This window comes from Apteryx rowi, unplaced genomic scaffold (genome assembly GCF_003343035.1).
Source record: "Apteryx rowi isolate R43461 unplaced genomic scaffold, aptRow1 scaffold_6, whole genome shotgun sequence".
NCBI classification, from domain to species: Eukaryota; Metazoa; Chordata; class Aves; order Apterygiformes; family Apterygidae; genus Apteryx; species Apteryx rowi.
The window spans coordinates 7,277,772-7,300,069 of NW_020450871.1; the positions used below are offsets into that span (position 1 = coordinate 7,277,772).

At 39.5% G+C, this 22,298-nt stretch overlaps 2 protein-coding genes across 4 annotated transcripts in view; one reads left to right on the forward strand and one right to left on the reverse strand.

Annotated features, from left to right (window-relative positions):
- The window catches only part of DNAH3 (dynein axonemal heavy chain 3), a 74,181-nt gene extending 67,036 nt beyond the window's left edge, over positions 1 to 7,145 (forward strand). The window contains exons 58-61 of the mRNA XM_026083302.1: positions 1,222 to 1,364; positions 1,939 to 2,143; positions 3,439 to 3,576; positions 3,753 to 7,145. Of these exons, the coding sequence (XP_025939087.1) occupies positions 1,222 to 1,364; positions 1,939 to 2,143; positions 3,439 to 3,576; positions 3,753 to 4,106 (840 nt within the window). The 3' untranslated portion in view covers positions 4,107 to 7,145. The remainder of the gene's footprint in view (positions 1 to 1,221; positions 1,365 to 1,938; positions 2,144 to 3,438; positions 3,577 to 3,752) is intronic.
- Positions 7,146 to 7,158: 13 nt separating this feature from the next.
- Positions 7,159 to 21,505, reverse strand: LYRM1 (LYR motif containing 1). Of its 3 annotated transcripts, XM_026083328.1 has the most exons (6): positions 17,286 to 17,378; positions 15,037 to 15,195; positions 13,853 to 13,945; positions 10,631 to 10,890; positions 9,829 to 9,938; positions 7,159 to 8,604 (listed from the first exon to the last, which is right to left on the reverse strand). In XM_026083328.1, the coding sequence occupies exons 2-4, from the start codon at positions 15,193 to 15,195 to the stop codon at positions 10,774 to 10,776; spliced, it is 369 nt and encodes a 122-aa protein (XP_025939113.1). In that variant the 5' UTR covers positions 17,286 to 17,378; the 3' UTR covers positions 7,159 to 8,604; positions 9,829 to 9,938; positions 10,631 to 10,773. The 3 variants fall into 3 exon arrangements, with proteins under 3 accessions (XP_025939113.1, XP_025939114.1, XP_025939115.1); XM_026083329.1 differs by lacking the exons at positions 9,829 to 9,938; positions 17,286 to 17,378 and adding an exon at positions 21,428 to 21,505; XM_026083330.1 differs by lacking the exon at positions 9,829 to 9,938 and having other exon boundaries at positions 17,286 to 17,383.
- Positions 21,506 to 22,298: the final 793 nt, after the last annotated feature.

Consider the following 22,298-nt stretch of genomic DNA (forward strand, 5'->3'; position numbering starts at 1 on the left):
TTTGGGTGGAAGAACTTTTATAGACAGAAGATATCCTAATGACTTTGAATTCGAATACGTTAATACCACACAATCCCATCTGGTTGAGTAGAACATGTAGTTTGAGCAGGAAGGTTTCTTTCATATTTCTGTTTAAAATAACAGCAAAGTGCTTCACCTCAGTCATGAATCTTGGTTAGATGACAGTTGGTAAACACCTTGAATCACATCCCAAAGCAATTTTACATTATCACATTTAATTCCGCTCAGCAAATTCCAACGATAGAGGTTCATGCAATAGCCTAACTTCATCCAGCAGTGGTTGCATGAGCATCCCTGCCAGCCTTGCCAGGGTGTGAGGATATGGCATCAAGTCACTCAACTGTCAGGCAAGCAATATAAGTCCAGTAGAGACAAAAGTATCCTTCCTGGGGAAGTCTGGACTATAACAGCACTTCCAATCTATATTATTATCCCTTGAATGCTCAGTTGCTGAGATGCAATTTTTGCTGTTTCAATTTCTACAGCCCCAAACTTGTAATTGTGCTTGAGTGACTTGTATGGCTCAAAGAAAGGGGGCAGTTTGCAGAATGGAATCACTTGAACCCTGACCCTCCCTGTCGTCTACACCTCCATGGGACCTGGTTGTGGAGATGCTGGGAATTTCTTTCCTTATCCTATCCTGGCAGTTCCTCAGGTCACTCAGGTCAAATCCATGCCCCGTTGAGACATACATAAATGACCTTCCAAGCCCCTGAGGATTTGACTTCCTACGTTTTGTATACAAGTAGATTCTTGAATAGTGGAATCAATGGAGCCTCATTTCCTGTGAGGCTGGCTAGTGAGTAAAGCTTCTCCCATGGCTGGGGTATTCCTGTGGTCTTCCCATCATTCCCCCGTGCTGCATACTTTGGCTTTTCCTTCATTATGGCAATAGTAGGATTATGCTTGTGTACCCTGCTTCCTGTTTCCTCAAAAGTTGCCTAAAAGCCTTTTGCAAATTACACTGAAGTTACTAACAGTTTTAAAATTATTGGGAAGGGAAGGAGCAAGCAGGCACATGCACAAACAGACAGGTTGATGTACAAAGAGAGTATGATCATGTAAGCTTTATTTGTTTAGGAAAATGGACTAAAATACCTTTGTGGTTACACAGTAAAAATATGAAACCTGTAGAGTTTTGATGAACTTATTTAATAAAAGTAGGAAAAAAAAAAAGCTCATTCAAACTTGTGATTTCAGGAAACTGTTGAAGATTTGGCACAGAACATCCTATCCAAATTACCAAGTGACTTTAACGTTGAAGAGGTTATGAAGAAATACCCAGTGCTTTATGAAGAGTCCATGAATACAGTGCTTAGGCAAGAATTGATCCGATTCAACAGGTATGACTTAATGTTTTGTGTAGCATTACTAATACTGAAATATGCTTGCGTTTCTCAGTGCTAGCAGCTCACAAGCTTTGGACAATTATCAGCCTTTTACAATAAATTCTTCTTAACACAATGGATTCTGCTTTGAATGATCCTTTTAAAAAAGCTTCAAAGCTGCAGCTGACTACCTGAATGCAGAAATAGTACCTATATTCTGGCAGTGTTAGCTTAAATCAGATTTGAGTTTGTTTTGTTGAGATAAGGCACTTTATTCCTTCTAAGTCATCCAGTCCCCAATATTCACAATATACAATGTTAACTAGTGCCTGAATCTTAAAGCTCTTGTCATTTATTTCCCTTGTCTAAAAGGGGAAATCTCACCATCTTTTGATTTTTGTGTGTTTTTTTCTTTGTTTGTTTTTTTCCCTAGATAAATAATAATTCTGATAACTTCAGGTAGGATAAGGAATTTCTGACAGGACATTCTCCGGCTTCAATAAGCCCTTCAGTCGCGTCAGACTCAGAGGTCTTTTGCCAGATAGGAAATAAATAATGAGGTTGCAATTTCTTTTTTTTTTATCTGTAGGCTTACAGAAGTTGTTCGGAGCAGCCTTGTCAATTTAGGCAGAGCCATCAAAGGTCAGGTGTTAATGTCATCTGAACTTGAAGATGTTTTCAATAGCATGTTAATGGGAAAAGTACCACCAATGTGGGCTGCCAAATCCTATCCATCACTGAAGCCGCTGGGAAGCTATGTATCTGATCTCCTGTCTCGTTTGGTCTTCTTCCAGGTATGCTAAACTGAGACTGACAGGTCTACGGGATGGGTAGTTGAAAGCTAAATGGCTAAAATGTGTATCAGTACTGTCCTCCCTCAGTAGTACTCTTACATCTGCAGATTGTGAACTGCTTGCACACATTCATGACCAAATATACACAGAATTAATAGCATTGGAATTAGCTCTGCAGCTGCGTAGCAGGGTGAGTCAGAAGTATGTACTTTGGTGCTAATCCACTGCAGCATTTGGTAGGTCCTGTATTTCTATTTCTAGAAGATGCAGATTTACTTTGCATCAGTGCCTTAATGACTTCCCTGCTCAAAGCAGTCCGAATCAGGAGTGAGAATGCTTTAGAAACAATCCTATAGTATGTAACAGGCACTGATAGACTTTTATATATGTGACTCAAGTTCAGTAAAAAGTGATACCACTTCTACAGACTTTTTGAACAGGCTATTTAATTCTTTACTCACCCTTCCAGTAAGTATTGCCCTCACATTATTAGTGTACTTTTAAAATTACTTAAAATTTCAGATGTACCTTAAACAGTAGAGGTACTGAGATATATATTGGAACCCCATACAGTAAGTCATGGGAGGAGAGAGGTGAAAAAGAAGTGTCTGGAAGATTTTTTTAAGCAGAAGAGTTTCCCGTTTGCTGGATTAGAGTACCATGTGGGCTTCTCTAATTTATTTTGGTTCCTAATGGCTCAGAATATTATGGGGACATTCTGCCCTTGGCTTGTTTTTCCTACTGCCTTTTCAATATACATCAAAGATATTGGCCCAAGATCTCTTTGGCTGGCATCTTTATGATATCCTCCAGGAGGATCTATATGTGCTGGCTGTAGTGACAGACTGCCCTCATAGTGCAGGGTAAAGATACTATTTAGGAAAATCTGGTCCTTTTTCATATTAGATCAGTGTTTGCAAGACTGTAAAAGTGGATATTTTGATAAAAGTGCCCAAATTCCATCCTTTCTTTCTTTCTTTTTTTTTTTCCTGGCTAGTATCTAGATTTACCAAAATATGCTTACACTAATTTTGAAATTTCTTGCAGTAGCACTGAGCTCTGGTTGTTACAGAATGAGTGATTATTTTTGCTACCATCATAAATAACTGACTTCTGTGATTTGTTGTTGCCTCTGAATAGTATTTATCTAATGGTAGCATCCAAAGGGTCCAAACAAGATTGAGGACTCATTGTGCTGTTCAAGTATATCTGGAAAGACATCCCTTTTGTGGTGAATTTAAAATGTGAAGCCCTGGAATATGTTTTTTCTTGTTTGTTCTTTCTCCCATAATCAGGATTGGGTCATCCATGGACCACCCACAGTCTTCTGGATATCAGGATTCTACTTCACTCAGTCTTTTTTGACGGGCGTTTCACAGAACTATGCTAGAAAATACACCATCCCAATTGATCATATTGGATTTGAATTTGAGGTAAGAAAATGCAGAGGATTTTTTTTTTTTGAGCATTTTGAAATATGTTCTGAGGCAGCAGTGAATAGGGTTTCTAAATGAAAAGAAATGTCATTTAAAGGAATAGTTTCAGACTATCACTTACAGGATTTAGTATACTCCATATAAAAATAAAGCAAATGATTTAATTGTTCCAGGTGATGAAACAGGAGCACACAATGGAGAAAATGCCAGAAGATGGGGCGTATGTAAAAGGCCTTTTTTTGGAAGGTGCACGATGGGATAGAGAATCCTTACTGATTGGAGAATCGCTTCCAAAAATCCTTTATGATTCTTTGCCCATAATTTGGCTGAAACCTGGAGAAAGTTCCAGATTTCTACATGAAAACATCTATTCATGTCCTGTATACAAGACAAGTGCAAGAAGAGGTATCTTATCCACTACTGGCCACTCAACCAACTATGTTCTCTCAGTCGAACTCCCTTCAGACAAGCCCCAGAAACACTGGATAAATCGAGGTGTGGCAGCACTATGCCAGTTAGATGACTGAGTGTTTGCAAGTCAAAACACTCACATTTTATAATTAAAAGATGTACTTTACTCCCCAAGGGTTGCATTTTTTTTTTTTATCAGTACTTCCTGCTGACTTTAAAGCAGCTCCCAATTTCCTTTGGTTTTTAGCCATTCTCACCTACTAGGGAAGAGTGATTAAAGAAAGAACACTATAAACAGAAACGTATTTCAAAGGCCAGGGCTTTATCTTGCAATAGATCAGAATGAACAGAATTCCCAGCAAACTGCATGTCACCCACATCATTACAAATCTTGTGAAACCCTATTACCACCTTGCTGTTGTCATGGGGCTTTTTTGTTTATGAGATTGGGCCCAAAGAGATTATTGATAGAGTTTTGCTGCTGATTTTAATGGGAACCTAGTCCACAACTCTTGCAAATAGGTCTCTCTGGATCTGCCTACCACTTCTGTATCCCAGGAGTGTGTTGGTCAAGGAGGGAGGAGACGAGAATAGTCTGCTCACAACATATAAAACCAATCCTCAGCTAGAATAAACTGCCAGAGCTGTATTAGGAAGCTATAGTAACTGATAGTCCTTGAAGATCTGCCCTAGAATTTCTACAGAAAACTTATAGACAGCACATGTGTTGGGAGCCTGCCATTTCTCAGAACAGTATGCTTGTCTCATGATGTTTTAATTTTTTTATTTCAGTATTATTTACATGCACATCCAAGGTGCCTGATAAATGGAGCTAAGCTTCCTTTCTCTCATAGTCTGATTTTACTTCCTCATCTTGCCTTTTTGCATGTTGGACTAATAACCAGCTGATATTTTGTACTTGTTTTAAGCCCTTTCATCAGAGAAGCTCAAAGTAACTTACAAACATTAATTAAAAATAAAATAGCCCTGAACATCTTCAAAGAGCTGTGCAGTCATTAACTAATCCCCACAGCATGCCAAGGAGCTACTGACGATGGATCATTAGACTTGTTTTATACACAGTACAAGGGAAGCGCAAAGATCAAGGCAAACATTAAAAAAAAAAACAACACATAAACATCCACTAATTTGGGGTCTCTTCATTTTTTCATTGCCCAGATTGCAGCATCTTAATGACTTGCTTGAGGTCTCAAAAAGTCAGAGATACAGCTATAATTCAGCAGTTCTCAGTATTATGCTACAATCATTAAGTTATGCTGCTACAACTAATTAAACCATGCAGATCTTATGATAGGAACTTATCTGTTGTGTTGTGCTTAGCTATTATAAGAGAAAACAGTGTTCATTATTGTTTTATTAACCACTGGTTTATGTTTTATATAGATACTTATAAAACAGTAACTTTTAAGAATGGTAACATATACAGGTAAGCAAGCAGTGTTACAGGTACACTGTACAGTGCTGCTCTGCATAAAATATACATAGGTAATTGGTACAGTATCTTTATCTACCATATTTGATGCCTCTTAAGCAGTACAGTAAGTTGGCATTTGGTGCATCATTATTGTTATATTTTTACTAGTGCAAAGATACAGATCAGAAGTCTTAATGCATATTTGTTAAAAAAAAATTGATAGAGGTGTGCAGGTGCTTCAGCTTACTGACAGGGAGAAACTAGTCTTATCTTAACAGTTCAGATGGAATTATATTTAGCACGTGCAGCAAAAATAAATCTCGTATATGAACGTTACAGCATGATCACCCAAATTGACAGGATTTTTTTGAGAAGGGAGTTATGTTTCTGAAGATCTAAGTAAATTAAAGTTAAAATTATGAAAAATTAGTCTTTTAAAAACACAGTTTCCTGTTTGTCTTCATAATGGAATATCATGGATGCTTTCTACTTTTGATATCATTAAAATTAATTGAAAGTTAGTGCATATATTTAAAGAAACATTGTAATTACCATATTTTTAAAATTGCTGCCTGTAACTGTTATGATGGCATGTATGGCAAGCAAAACCCCATGAACAATTTGGACCACTAATTAGGCCACTGCAACATCAGAGAGAACAAAGCAGTCACCAGCCTCCTCTTCCAGCTCCTTTGCACGCAACACTAGTCGTGCTGAGGCTCAGACCCAGGGAGGCTGGACCTGCGTAGTAGATCCATCCCTACGGATGGCTCCGTTCAGTCACTGCTCTCTGAAGGATCCTTCTGTTTGGACTTTGGAGCTTATGCTTTAAAGTGACCCTGGTGACAGCTTACCTGCCGTGATAATACCCTGCATTGAGGCACTGCTGAAAGGGAGACTGGGGCAACAGTGCAGTAAAAATTCTTAAAACGCTAAACTGAGAAGTTGAAATACAAGGATTGAGTTTCTCCATCCTCCTTCAGATAATGCCAGTCTTGTGAACAAAGTCCTCTAAATAAATTAAGCCATTATAAATTAAAAACCAGATTCACTAGTATGTATTAGCTAAATTACATTCTGTGGAGATAAATTACTTTCAAACTATTGGAAAATACTGTGTGGTAGCTTGCCATGTGGGTTTCTGGTTAATGTCTTTTCATGAACAAACACTAATGGATAGTTTATTGAATGACACAGTTATTGTGCTTCCTTTTCTTGTGAAGATACAGTGTCTTTGCTCCATTGTGTGCAATCTCCTTGTTATTGTGATAATTTTCTAAATTCTTCTATGTTGATATTTAGACTTGAGATGAAGGCATCTATTAGAACATAAAGATTTATTTCAAGCTTTTGTAGATGTGACTGAAGGATTTAGATATGGGAAAAGACTTTAAAAGAAGGTTCATGCATCTGTCAGTTGCTATGTCCCCTTCAGCAAAGATCAGGTATGGCTAAGTTGCTTTATTTCATGGTTACTGCAGTCTTGAAGAAGTATGTGATTTCCTGAGCTGCTTTTACTATTAGAGAAAAAATAGTGGAATTTACTGTTCATAGATATCTGTCTTAGAGATATGTTTCTGTGATTTTTTTTTTTTGAAGTGAGCTTCCCAACCTTATTTGCTGAGTTTTATCTAGGGCTTCCTGAAGAATGATAAACTGGCTGAGCATGAGACTTGACAATCTTTGCTGGTTGAGTTAACAGGAAAAAAAAAAAAAAAAAGGCAACTCAGCTGTTAGTTGGACCAACTTTAATTTCATGATTAAAGTGTGAAAAACTTGCAAACAAATGAAGTTCCTTGTAGTAGTAGTAGTAGTAGTAGAATTCTTAGTATTACAGGTTGAGTGTTTCTATTTTTCAGTCAGAAACTCACATTAAACAAACTACAAAAAAACCCACCTATAATTACTGCAGACCAGATCTTGACACTGTTGGGCTGCTAAAAGACAAAATTATACTATGAAAAGACAAAAAGACCATGCAAAGGCCCCAAATTCTTCCTCTTATGAGTTCCTGTAAGTTAGAATGTTTGGCTAATAGGATTAGAAAAATTAGTGAAAGGTGAAGGTCTCCCCTGTAATTAACATTCGTGAAAATTAATTCATAGGTATAATCAAAGAAGTGACCTGTCTGTGGATAAAAGATGGATCTGTTGACATCAGTTCTGATCAATACATAGTGGGGCAAGTCCAAGTTGCCTTTATGTTCTCCAGATCTAAAATGTATTACAAGAACAAACTTGTATTACTGAGAAGACAGATCAGATGACTTAACCCAGCTTAATCATATCTCAGTTCTAAGATACTTCCCTTGGAATAGATTGGGTCACTGCTGCAACTTAATGAGAGCTTCTTCACCCATATAAAACATGAAGGAGTACACTCAATAAGCAGGTGCCAATCCCATCTGCTTAAATGGTTGTGTGCTTGGTAATGTTACTGTTGAATTTGGCTTAATAAATGTTTTGTTTCATAAGTTACAACCTTATTAATGATGGTGTTAGACAATTTCCAGAGAGAAGGTGTTACTTGATATTTAAGGGCAGATGTCATGTCAACAAATTACCACTGCATTGCCTATGGGTTAGCTTACAGGAGAGTTCAGGCAGCTGACTCAGGTTTTTGTTTCTACAGAATTTCAAACTACCTGACAGGTTATTATTCTAAAGCATCTCCTGACTAGCATGATAAACTGGAAAGAGGCAGGATTTATTGGAAGGGGAGTAAGGAAGTACAGGACAGAGTATGCACTGACCAACTGAACCCAGTGCATTACAAACTCTCAAGAACTCAGAGGCATTTTAGGGCAGCATCTTTTTGCAAATAAAATTAATGTGCAGAAATGACATATTGTGGTATCTTCAAGATACTTTGTCAAAGAACTTGGTGTTGTATTTTGCAAGGGGGCTATGGTCCTTGGTGTTTAACAAGTACCAGTGACCAACTGGAGTGAGTTACAGAGGATATTCTTTTTTATGAAGCTCCGTCCGCATGGTAGTTTAGCAGTTTGACCTCCAAAAACAAAGGATACTGTTTGAGGCAGGTTCTCCCTTCCATACAGGGTTTAACTTAGGCTGTGAAGGGAAGGTTTGCTCTCCAGACTTGACAATAGAGCTGGTCTAATCCTTCATTCAGCTGAGGAGCCTGAGGTTGTAACAAATTTCAGTCTTGGCCTTCCAGTGCTGGAAAGTGAAGAGGATCAAGCACTAGTTAATCCATCATTTCTCAAACACTTACTTCAAAAAATTAATGGGCTATTAAGCATTTTAAAATATCTCTAATAATATGATGCTCTTATTGCAATTCAGGTTACTGGATTTTCAGTTAAACAAGTTGGATACTCATCTGAATTACTTTAGACCACTTGAGCCTCTTATAAATTGCATAGTAACATATCCCTTAAGAAATAAACTCAATCCCATAGTGTTATTTTCAGGTTGGTGTAAATCTTTTGTACTTTTATGGGCATTCTTTTGAAATTATCTACAGCATCCACAGCATATACAGTATGTGCTCCATAAAGAGTTGTGACTATAATACAGGCAGTATATTTAGACTGCTCATTTACATGCCTGTTTATTCACCTGATGAGTCACAGCATCACTACCTTAATTAGCCACATGAATTTTAAAAATGAAAAGTTTCAAGTCATAGCTTCATAACAAAGACTGAGTCTAAGCTTCCATTCAAAAGTGTCTCTACAAATTTTGGTTTGGCTCAGTTGACATATCTCCACAGTGGTGTATCAGAATGAGGATAGGAAAAGACTGTATTTAGACTTCTTTCAGTGAAGGATTAAGCAATGTGTAATCATGTTATTTCTACTGTCTCTGTACTCCCTCCCCCTCTTCCTAGGCTAAAGGAGTTTTGTGTTTTCCTGGCAGCAGTAAATTTGTAAAGCTTCCAACGAGAGGCAGAACAATGACATTTTACATGTTCAGTGGAGGGTATTTCCCACATGAGGCATTCCCAGGAAATAATTACATGGGAATAGATACCTTTGTGGACTGACACCATAAAGGGTAGTCAGGAACTGGGCTAGCCAGTACCTGTCACGCTGACTAGCACTTCTGATTGTTTCCTTGTACTTTCTCATTCATCGGCCTGTATCTCTTTCACTCTTAAAAGTACATTCTGGGGGGAGGAACTGTTATGCTCTTCCATATGTGATCAGTTTTAACCTTTCTTTTATGGTAGACAAGAATATTTCTTTGCCATCTTCTGTTAGGGTTTTACTGATGAGTTGGAGATCTCGAAAAATGGTATTTCATTGGTTTTGCCCACTTTAACAGAAAATAATAAATACTGCATTTTTCAAATTTGCTTTCTTGCCATCACTAACTTCTGGATAGAATAGGTCTCTGCTTATGCCCTTTGTCCCTAAAGCAGCTCTGGGCTGTGCTTACGTAGTCTTCCAGTACAGCACAACCCTTGTCCACAGCTTGGTCTCATTGGTACTTCTAGCCTGAAGGACGGAAGGCTCCACTAACTTTCCTGAAGAGACTCTGTAGATAGCCTGGTAAAGCCAAAGGAATCAGAAGAAGCCAAAACAATTTGTGGCCACTGGGGGGGGGGAAAGATTTTCATTTCACTTCCCTTCACAGGAGACATAGGAAACAGAAATATCCCCTGAACTCAAGCGACTGAAAAGGTAGTTGTAGATACTTTTTTATAAAGAAATCTGTCCATAATGTGAGAAAGCCAGGGTGCTGACTATGTTGAAAAGCTATGTAAAAATGCATGGTGAAGATACCCAAAGCACCTTAAGCTTACGCCTGTATAGCTACGCAGAAGGGAAAAGGTTTTCCCTCCATCCACTCATGAGAACGTGAGGAACCCAACACTGTAATGTTTTACTCTTAGTTGTGTAATGGAATTCCAAACTTTACCTTTCAACACCCACACCCTCTCCAAAGGAAAGAAATTCCTACTTGCAATCAGAAGCTGTGGAGGCGCTATGCCTGCTTGATTCTTCTGGACATTTTGCTTTTTGCTGACCCTTATATAAGACACTACCTTGAACCACAATTGAGCATATATAGTCTCCATTCTAACCGCCAAAGAACCCTGCTATGGATCAGCAGAGTTTTAGAAACTGCTATAATTTGTCCTGATGTCAAAGTAATCTTCATATCACACCTCACTGCTTGAAAACTATTATTTTTATTGATGAGTCAGGGGTTGAATTGTAATAAATACTAGACCAACCTTATCCATCATATGCATTGTATTCAGTTAACCTTCTGGCCTCAGGAAATGTGTGAGCATGTGACCAAAACAGCTTCATTCATAGTTGGATGAAAAAAAGTTGCAGGATTACAGTCCAAACACATCACAGCTTAAATGATGGGTTACGAAATATCATCATGGGATTTCAGGTATATTGGCTTGGAAAACTTCCTCAATTTTTCCTGGTGTCTAAATGCACGGCCTTGTTTAGAGGCGAGACCCATAGGAGGCAGATGGATCTAGAAAACAGAATTCCACCAGTTAGTTGCATGTTGAGAAGCTACAAGAAAAAAGACATTTATACAGACTAGGTTTCATTCAGCTTTAAATAATTTCTTCACACTTTGGAGAGGGTAACCACACTGTCTCAAACCAGGTTATTTTCTTAAATTTCTAGGACAGATGGCTGAGAATGATGAGTGATTTAACTTTCAGGCCCTAAATGTTGTATTTATTGTGTAAAATACACTGGCAATATTAAAATCCTGTAAATTTTAAGCTTTAGTAACTTTGTTTTGTAGTGTGTGGTCAGATGGTAATCACAGAATCGCTGAGGTTGGAAGGGACCTCTGGAGATCATCTAGTCCAACCCCCCTGCTCAAGCAGGGTCACCTAGAGCACATTGCACAGGATTGCATCCAGGCGCGTTTTGAATATCTCCAGAGAAGGAGACTCCACAACCTCTCTGGGCAACCTCTTCCAGTGCTCTGTCACCCTCACAGTGAAAAAGTATTTCCTCATGTTCAGATGGAAGTGTCTGTGTTTCAGTTTGTGCCCGTTGCCTCACGTCCTGTCACTGGGCACCACTGAAAAGAGTCTGGTCCCATCCTCTCGACACCCTCCCTTCAGATACTTGTACACATTGATAAGATCTCCTCTCAGCCTTCTCTTCTCCAAGCTAAACAGGCCCAGCTCTCTCAGCCTTTCCTCATAAGAGAGATGCTCCAGTCCCCTAATCATCTTTGTGGCCCTTCGCTGGACTTGCTCCAGTAGTGCCACATCCCTCTTGTACTGGGGAGCCCAGAACTGGACACAGTACTCCAGATGGGGCCTCACCAGGGCTGAGGAGAGGGGGAGGATCACCTCCCTCCACCTGCTGGCAACACTCTTCCTGATGCACCCCAGGATACCATTGGCCTTCTTGGCCACAAGGGCACATTGCTGCCTCATGCTTAACTTGGTGTCCACCAGCACTCCCAGGTCCTTCTCCACAGAGCTGCTTTCCAGCAGGTCAACCCCCAACCTGTACTGGTGCATGGGGTTATTCCTCCCCAGGTGCAGGACCCTGCACTTGCCTTTGTTGAACTTCATGAGGTTCCTCTCCGCCCACCTCTCCAGCCTGTCCAGGTCCCTCTGAATGGCAGCACAGCCCTCTGGCGTATCAGCCACTCCTCCCAGTTTTGTATCGTCAGCAAACTTGCTGAGGGTGCACTCTGTGCCTTCATCCAGGTCATTGATGAAGAAGTTGAACAAGACTGGACCCAGTACTGACCCCTGGGGGACACCGCTAGCTACAGGCCTCCAACTAGATTCTGTGCCACTGATCACAACTCTCTGAGCTCTGCCATTCAGCCAGTTCTCAATCCACCTCACTGTCCACTCATCTAGCCCACACTTCCTGAGCTTGCCTATGAGGATGTTATGGGAGACAGTGTCAAAAGTCTTGCTGAAGTCTAGGTAGACAACATCCACTGCTCTCCCCTCATCTACCCAGCCAGTCATTCCATCATAGAAGGCTATCAGATTGGTTAAGCATGATTTCCCCTTGGTGAAGCCATGCTGACTACTCCTGATCACTTTCTTGTCCTCCACATGCTTGGAGATGAAAAACATTTGCTGAAATAGTATTGCATACAGTATTCCAGAACAAGGCCTTTAAAAGACCCAGAAAACACTATAAATTCCTGTGTAGAAGTCTTAAAAGATAAGGTGGCTGTGCTTTATTGATACCTAGCTAACAAGCCACAAAATAACTCCAAGTTGTGTATGTGTTGAAAGACTGCCTTCTTACTGTCATGATTACATATACCATATTAAAATGCACAATCAATGTCATTGACTCCACGAGCATAAGGAGCAATAGGTGACATGCTTTTGCGTTGATTGACAAAGTCTTTGTACTTCATAAGACTTAGTGGGAGTCATACAGCTATATCCCCCCTAAGTGATTGAAAACTGTAGGTGTTAGCAGTCAGATGTTACTGTTGCTGAGGCTGTCGCCCTTTACGATAGCTGTTTAGCTGCAAATAGTAGTAAAAGTACTGACTAAAGCAGCAGAGATATGGTAAAAGCTGAAAAATACGGATCATCAAGTTTATGTGAGAGAGCTCTTATAGGACTGATCCTTTGGGATTTTTAAGCCACTGTGGAGCATACATTTTAAGCCCATTCCTAGGAGCATTACTTGCCACACGTGCATTGTTATTCTGTATACTGAGAAGAAGAACAAGCTATATGTGAAACAGAAGCCAACAGTGACTGTATCCTCAGCAAGCATCTTATAAATAAAGATGCAAATTAATTATGACCATGACCTGCTTGATAAGGAAACTATAGAAGTGACAATGTAAACTAATCAACAGGAAGAGAGAGGAAGTCTCTATGGGAGGCAGCATAAAGTAATACAGACACAAATGACAGGGCAGTGACGAAACTATATTGAATAGTGCAATAGAAGACGACTAAAACTTCCAGCAATTTCAGTAATATTTGGCAGGCTTTTCTCTAGGAACAGGTGAACAGAAGCAACAAGATAGGTAGACAGGCACCTTTTATTACAAGAACACTTACAAGAGGTATAGACTCTGAAAATTATTATATCTATCACAAATGTAATATAATTAAATAATTTAAATATTCTTATTTTCTCATGTGGAAAGATTAACGGATTTGATTCCATTTGATTCCATTACCATCTTTTTCTACATATTACGATTCATTGGTCAGTCAAGACTACCTAAATATTTGCAGTCCTTGAGAGATTACCTCATGCAACTACATTGCAGCTTTGATTCTTTATTTGAGAAGAAATTAGCCAATTCACAGATGGACAATATGTAAATATACACTTGGCTCGTTTGGTTCCAATTTATCACAGCACTTAAGTACAAGCTTATCTAAAAATGCAGTGTAGTGACAGTGCTGTGTCCAGTGAGGGCTAAGTATGTACAGTTGAAGACTTGCAACTAGATTTATACTCACAGGTCTTGGGTAGGGGATGTTATAGTGAAGTCCAATTTCTATTCTTGCCTCACATTCTTCTATACACTGTTTAATCAGCTTTGGATCTGTTACCTAAGATAACAGAGAGTTAAAACAACTGTAAAAAGAGAAAGCACGGCAATTAGCAATTAGAAGTTCAAGTGTAAGTGATGCACAGCCACATGACTTTCTTTTGCTTGTTTTTTTGGCAATCCCAAGCATACAATGATTGCATTTTTCACATCCATAAAAGGTAACATTAGCACTTGCCTTGACTCAACAGTTCTGTGCTTGATGGTGTTGGATATTAAGGCCCACAGTAAGTCAGAGCTGAGGCTCTGAAAGGGGGTTTTTACCCAAACACTGTATTTTCTTGGTAAAAAGACAATACACATGTAAACTACTACTATCTCCATGAAAAACAACACTGACCCATTCATCATATTGCAAGGTAGCTAGGGGAAAAAAGAGAAGAGACCTTTTGGGCTACATTCTGTTACCATTCCATGTAGAAAACTGCCTTTGAAGTCAGAAATGTGGTGTAAATTGGGTCTTACATTCACTTTATGATTTTGTATTAGCTGAATTTTGTCCTATACTGAAATAGGATGTAAATAAACATTGTGATGGTAAAAAAAAAAAAAAAAAAGGATCTTTGATTACTGTGGAGTCTGTATTTGCCCCTCTTGAAAGAAGTCTGAAATATCAAGATGTGCATGTATCTTAAAAAAATTAAAGGCATGCCTCTTTTAAAAGAAGTGCCAATAACTGTTGCTTTGAAAAGAAAAAGAAAGTATAAGAAGCGACTGAGTCCTGCTTGCCATTGCATGGGTAATGATATACTTAGCTAGCTTTCTAAAAGATCAAAAGCTGCTTCAGACAATTTCATAGGCAGTATCTTTGGAGTTAAGCTTTTTCTTGGCATTTTTTAATGAAAGCCCTAGACCTTTTAGCCTTCTAAAGCAGTTAATGATGATCTGAAATGGTTTTTTTAATTATTATTTTTGGGGTGAAATTTAAACTATAACATAAATACACCTTATAATGTGTTTGCACCAGTTTTTAAGGTGAATGAAATTTTGGGAAATCAACTCATTAATATCTTAATATCCAATCACTAAGAGAACACAGAGCACAAGGAGAGAATCATTCAGAAAATTAAAGGCACAAGGAAACCTACGTACGTTTTTGTTTTTTCGGAATAATGTTTTGGCTTCACTTATAATGTACTGTTTCTCTTTAATAGTTTCTTCTATCTGTCCTGATGCAGATTGCCATTTTTTGGCTATTCGGAATATCTTGCGGTAAAGGCCAAGAACTTCTTGTCGAGTAACTGGTGTCATCTAAATAAAAAACACAAAACCCCAAACAGATGCATGACCACTGGGTTGCTAAAAGGCCACCAAGCAGTACATTTTTCACACAATTGAGTTAGTTTAAAAATATTTCCAACATCTATCTAAATTTTCCAACATCCATCTGCTGAGTTATAGCAGAAGAACTGAAATAGCTGTAAATAAAAATTAGCTGTTGAAAGCTGAAGACCCAATACAGCGAAGTATTTAAACTGATACTTAAATCTGTGTCCATTCAAACAGCTTAAGCTCTTGCTCAAAATTAAGGGCTTGCCTCAGTGCTTTGTTGAATCACAGTCCTGGATCCAGGATGCCTGGATTTTGTTTCACTGCTATTTTGCAACAAGACATTGGGCAAGTCACTGAAACTCTTACCGAGCATCCCTCTCTCTGTAAAATTGCCGTAACAATGCCTGCCCTATCTTTGCAAAGCACCTTGAAATCTGTGAACAGAACACATGATAAAGCCACTACAATACTGCTGAAAACCAGTAGAGGTTTCAGGTGCCAAGAAGCTCATTTGTGATACCATTACAGTGTGTATTAATGATTCAGCTGGAGTTTGATACTTAAAAGATGATGAAAGCAGTTTGATCTAAGCATTACAGGAGAGGTTAGAAATGCTGCTGTGTTGCAAACTCTCACTGTGGATTTAGGGAAGTCCTGACTGTCATGCTTTTCAGAAATCTGAGTACCTACTGATCCTGCTGAATAAGCCTACAATTGTGCTAGGAATCTCTGTGAAATATCAGGAATGAAATCCTATTCTCATTCTATGTAAATGAGTATTTTGTCATTTAAGCGATGCCAGTATTTCATCCCAGACCTCGAATATCCCTGCGATAAATACACTGCTGGAAAAACAACATGGCTTCCTCTCCAAAATCAAATTCCACTCTGTCTTGGATTAGATTTGCAGAAAAAATGAGAAGAAAATTTCAGAACTGTCAAAGGTGCCTTACTGTCCACAAGTAAAACGCAGCAACACTGCAAAGTGAGTAAGTAAAAGATTATTACGGATGCAAAGAGAAACGAGTGTCAAGGACAGGACATTATCTGATTGCCTCAGGATCCATTTGCCAACCTGGAGCTCTAGCTATTGAGGCTGAATCTGCTCTGAAATCAGGCCTGCGCTCTGGTAATTTCGATGGGAGGACAGCTCCTCTGGAGGACAATTTGGAGCAGGGTAGGTAACCTAGGCAGCCTGAACTGCCCTCTGGAGGGAGCACGCGCTCGCTTGGTGATACGGGAAAATCTGCTTCCCTATGCACGCACCCAAATTACTGTGAAAAATTGGGCGATGTGGTATTGCCCTATCTCCTTGCAGTCTGTGACAATTACCAGTATTTTGGAGAGTAGAAGAACGTTTTTAATCAAACACCTCTCAGGCCATACAATTCTCAAGTGGCTGAATCTTAAATATTGCTAACCTTCAGATATTTTTTTTCAGTACAGTCCTCCTGTGACTTCCGACATTCACATGATCTTCCCCTCACCAAAACCGGAGTCACAGATGCTAACCTGAAGGCAGGATTTGACCCATACGCCTTTTTGTGTTAGCCACTGCTATGATCTAAAGACTTTTTGTTGTTTTATGTTGTTACGGATTTTAAGAATTACAGACATAAAACTGTCTTTCTCTGATTCTTGAGAGAGCATTTTTATTTGTTATTCTTACTTTAAAATGTTTAACCAATCATATATTTCCCTCCAGAGATAAAAATGATTCTTCATATACAGCAGAAATTATTTCTAGTAAATGTTTACAATATTTCTTGGAAAAAAATATCCACAATAAAACAGATGAGCAGTCCCACATCTTCAAACACTTTGGAATAAATGCTTCGCATTATCCACTCTATAGCTCCATTTCAGGCAATAAAATTACTCATACACAAAGCTATGCATGTACTTGTATCTGAAGAATCACTGCCTCCCTCTGTAGAGTGCATTATTTTACATAGACTATAAACAGTCCAGTTACAAGAACTGACCTAGCACAGCCTGAAGTCCCAAATCTTGTCCTCACCTAGAGCCCCTCCTGGCCTCACCCCTCTGCTTTTATTTCAAGGTCTCACCTCTGGTTGAGTTGGTAATACTCTTATTCCCTGCTGACAGCTAACAGAAGGTAGGACTGCCCTGGAGACTTTCAGCTCAGGCTTTCTTGTAATCTATAAAGACAAATAAGAGGAATACCCTGGGGGGAAACAGAGCTTTCAATATAGGTTTGAATTCTGATCTAAGCATCAGATAATTTCAGAGGCCAGAACTCAGGACCATGCACACCCTCTGTTCAGAGCTGTAATCACACCTGTCACTTAGGGATTTTGAGCACTACCAAGAGTCTCTTTGCATCTATAAAGATTTTGTTTAAAATTTTATAATTTAATTTTATCACTAGTTGCTTCTCCTCCCCTGCCTAGAACTTACTTTTTCTTTAATTTCTCAGAGCTGGAATTAATACAGGGTTGTGTAGCCCCTTGCCTATGCCCCTGGTATAGATACAGGCTGCAGATTCATATTATTGCTTCCTTGCTGCATGCACTAAATGCTGTAAAAGACATTAAGCAGATTTTCATATATACTCAGCAACCAGCTGCTCCCACTGCTGACTTTAATTAACAATTTCTAACATTACAAACCTGCTCATAAACCATTCCTGCAGAGATACTTAAATGAAGGTGTGAGAAGCTTTCCTCCCCCTCTATCAAGGACAAGGATGAGAGCAAACAGGACAAAGTCCAAAGCATGGGTCAGGTTCTGATCTGAGTGACAATGTAAAAATGGAGTGATTCCACTAAGGGAGCAGAATTACCTTCAACTTAAAACCCTGTAAATGAGATTGGAATTTTTTCTTTGGTATAAACAGAGCCCACACCTACAGAAATGTAAGTGATGGTACAGATCATGCATTAGGTGTAATTTTGTCAAGTGACACTACTTGTATTAGTTTTGTGGGTGTGCAAAATTAATTCAAGTGGGACAGAAAGAAAGATAAGGGAGGCTTTCATGTCCTTTTAGTTACTCATCTTGCTACTTAAATCTTTGGCATTTAAATCATAATTATATTGCACATCTCAGGAATGGTAAGTGGATGTTACACCACTTTCCCACTAACACTCATCTTGTGGTAGTCACACCCGTTGTTTAACTTCTACCGCCCTTCATTTCATTGCAGAATGCAGCCCACAGAGGTTAACCACAGGCGTTTTTGTCCAAAAGTACATGGCTATTGTATTAGCTGAGCAAATCTCGGGTGTCGACTGCATAAAACAAACTGGTAGAGGTCAAAGGTAGGTCTGGATGCACAAATGCATCAATGGTAGAAGTGTTAGGTTGCAGGCTTCTTTTGAGTTGATTGTTAGAATTAAGTCTTTGGAAGTAAGCCAAGCACTGGCCTCCAAATAAGCATTTGCTGGATGCTCTGGCAGACAGTTCTGACAATACAGGGTTGTATCATTCTTTTGATCTACATGCAAACCCCTGTTATCCCCTGTTATCAACACGCAGATCAAGCACATGAAATATCCCATTGTATTCAAACCTGCAAAGGAGGCTTGAGTAGTTAATGAGTTACTGCATGATGAAAATGCAAACGTATGAGTTACTGCATGATGAAAATGCAAACGTATGAGTTACTGCATGATGAAAATGCAAACGTTTTTGGTGATAATTAAAACAAATAATCCTTTAGACTGTAAAATGTAGTAAGTTTTTCTTTCAGGAAACAAATACACATTCCTTTGGTTTTTTGGATGGTTGATGCAAAAGTTCAATAATCTGAAACACCTATATTCTTTTGCTGTTTGCAGGTTTGTATAGAATTTAAAGTTTATATAACAATAAGTAAAGGAATCTGTCAACTGCACTGTAAAGTGCCCCCCAACAGCACAGGCACAAAGCAAAGCTAGGACAGAGGGCAAGCTGCAAGGAGACTACTCATACAGAAGCAGCTAAATTAGAGCTGTGTCCTAGGGAAGAGTGCTGGAATAAGAATGTGTGTCTACCATCTTCCTCCTATTTGCACAGTTCCTCTGCTGAAGTTGTAAGTCTATTTTATTTTATCCTTTCTTTTCAAGTCAAGTATCAGCTACTGACTTTAAACATCAAATCTGCCAGCAGTGCATAGAGGATTTTAGGAAACAAAGGGTGAAAGTAATAGCCCGTGGGGAAAAAAAGAATATTTTAAAACAATGGATCTCTCCTCTTACATCTGAGCTAACTAGGGCACTCATTAGTAACGAACAGACACTTAGTGCTGATGCTGTAACCATATTTGCTGAGGGGAGGAGAAGGTGGGGAACAGAACCCTGGGTGGAATAATTTGAAAAAGCAGCTTTGAACTTCTCATATGTAAATTGTTTTATTTAGGGACAACACAGCTTCTGTTTGACAGCTGCTTTGCTACTGGCAAGGAGCCTTAAATACGCAGTGACAAACTGCTGGGCGACTGCCTTCTGAATCAAAGCTCTCGTCACATTTTTGTTAGGGAAATAAGTGACATAATTCAAAAGGCTATGTATCAACACTATAGTATAGAAAACTATCAACTTCAGCCTGTATGGAAATATATATCTCATATTTTCAAATCCACACTGTGGCTAACATTTATTTAAAGAAATGCAAAAAAAAATGCCTGGCTTTTTATTTTATTTTAAAGCTAAATTATTCCACCTGTAATCTCTCTCCTGCTGCTAATGCAACAGATAATCAAAAATTCACTTCATTTCACAGCTGTCTACAGCAACTAGAAGTCAGCAGTTCATATTTGTTCTTTAGGCAAATCTTACACCAGCAGTGATTTTGGCCTTTCATTTCCATGAGGGAGAAGAGAAGGGATCAAGGATTCTTGTGATAGCTGGGCAGGTCGCCCAAGTGACCTTCCAATGATACTAAATCTCAAAATCCACTTTCCACAACAGTCATCTTACTTTCTTTTACTCAAATCAACAGGATTTAGTGGCCTGTGACAGCTAGTACACTGCAAACATTTGACCACATGTGGCTGCAGCATATACCTAGCGAAGTGGCAACTTGATTGGGTTTTCATTTTTGATTTAGTATTCACACTTTTTTTCCCCCCAAAGATTCAGTCAAACCCAAATCATAGCAAAACCAGAGCCAAAATATTCACATAGTGAAAAACAAACTAAGAAGAAAGATCATATTCTTCCACGATGGTGTCACATCCTCAATTTCTACCAATGATGCAAGCCTGTAAGTTTCAAGAAATTCCCATCAGGGATGAATTTGATTCCAAGTATTTCCTCATTGTTTCCATTTACAACCAAAGCAGCTTTGGTGAAATAGAACCATTTTACTGTTTGGTAGTGACATCTGAAAACAAGGTGACTTTCACATGGTTTTAGATTTTGTTATGCCAGTATCTTTCAGCTGGCAAACTGAAGTGATCTGAAACACTGATCAACACCTCTGAACTAGCCTCTCTAAGTCTTTGTATTTATGCTGTCCATCAACTGCGATGCGAATTCTGCCATTGTATTCATGCCTGGGATTTGGGACTGAACTTGGATCTCCCTTATATACAGAGTGGTCTTTTGATCAGAAAAAAAGGAAACTGAAAGCAAAGAGAATGTAATTAAACAGTAAAAGGCTTGGGTTTTATCACTGTTTTTCCTATGTCATTTCAAACAAGTGAATTTGTAAACAATTAGGATTCTATAACATTTTCTAAATTGAATAGGTGGAAGTGGAAACCTTTAACTAGTCCCTTTAGGTCACATAGATTTCATTTTCTTAGTTTCGCGGTTGTTGAGGCATTAGCTGGTTTTGGTAGGGCATACAAAAACTTGTTCTGGGGGTGCCTCCTGTGTTTTAATAAAGTAGCTGCCTCAGGCAGACTAGAAATGCTGACTTAGACTATGGGGGGGGGAAGAAAAAGCAAATTGCTCTAATATCTCTTAGGTCTCTCCTAAAAGCAGACATAGTTCAGGTAAAGTTTGAAGGAATATAAATTCAACCATAGTCCTGTGCAACACTGTCACTCATGCTTTCACAGATTTAGAAACACTTTTTCCTCCTTTGTTTTTAGCTATTAGTCACAAGCAGACAAAAACAGTTTTAATGGAGTGCTAGAAATTTAGTGAAAAGAATAAAATCTCAACTATCCTTGAATGACCTTACTTAAATAATATAAAGGCATACAGAAATGCAACAGGGACACAAAAACCCAGTATAGATTTATGTACCTTATACCCACCTTGGCTTTGAGCCAAATGCAACTGAATGGATGAATAGAAATATTTCCCAGCATTGGAACAGCTCCCAAACTCGAGAACAGGTATAAATATTAATGCAATAGAGGAACAATCCTCCCTTCCCCCTTTCTTTCCTCATTCCTTGGTTCATTTAATAAAACTTTCACAAACCCTGTGCTTCAGTTTTCAGATACTTCACTCCCAGGACATACGTTACTAAAGGTTTTTAGTCACAATTTGAACGCTATACCAGGGTATATTTTGAAAAAAGATTAATTTTTTAGAAACCAAATGTATGAATTCAAGTCCAATTCAGAAGTTTTGCTGACAAAAACCTCATCAGTGTTTACATTCGACTCTGCTGAGCTGGTGTATGGATTAGCTTTTGGGGCCTTCAACAGGATGAGGTTTTAAGGGAGCTTTAAAGCCTTTGCTCTCTTGTGGAAGTTGCTGGAACAGCTGCTTGCTGTCGCTGCCTCACCGACGGCACAAGGGCACAGAAACACAGGGCCCGGGGAAGCACCTGCTCTCGCCCTTTGCCGGGAGAGGACCCCCAACCCGTGGGGCCAGGAAACCCGTGGGCGGAAGCCGCTTCCCGCCCGCGGAGCAGGACCCAGGGTCACGGAGGCCACAGGCCTCAGCACGAGGCCCAGGGGTCCTCACACACGGTGCCTCCCCCGGGCCGACCCGCCTCTGGCCACGAAGCCGCGTCCCGCCGGCGTAACGGCAGGTGCAGTCCGGGCTCGGCCGCCCCGGAGACCCCACGCACCCCGCAGCGTCGCGCCAGAAGCGCCGGGCCGCCCGCCTCGGCAGGGCCGGCCCCAAGATGGCGCTGGCAGCCCCGCCCCCACCCGCGGCGCTGCCGGAGGGGCC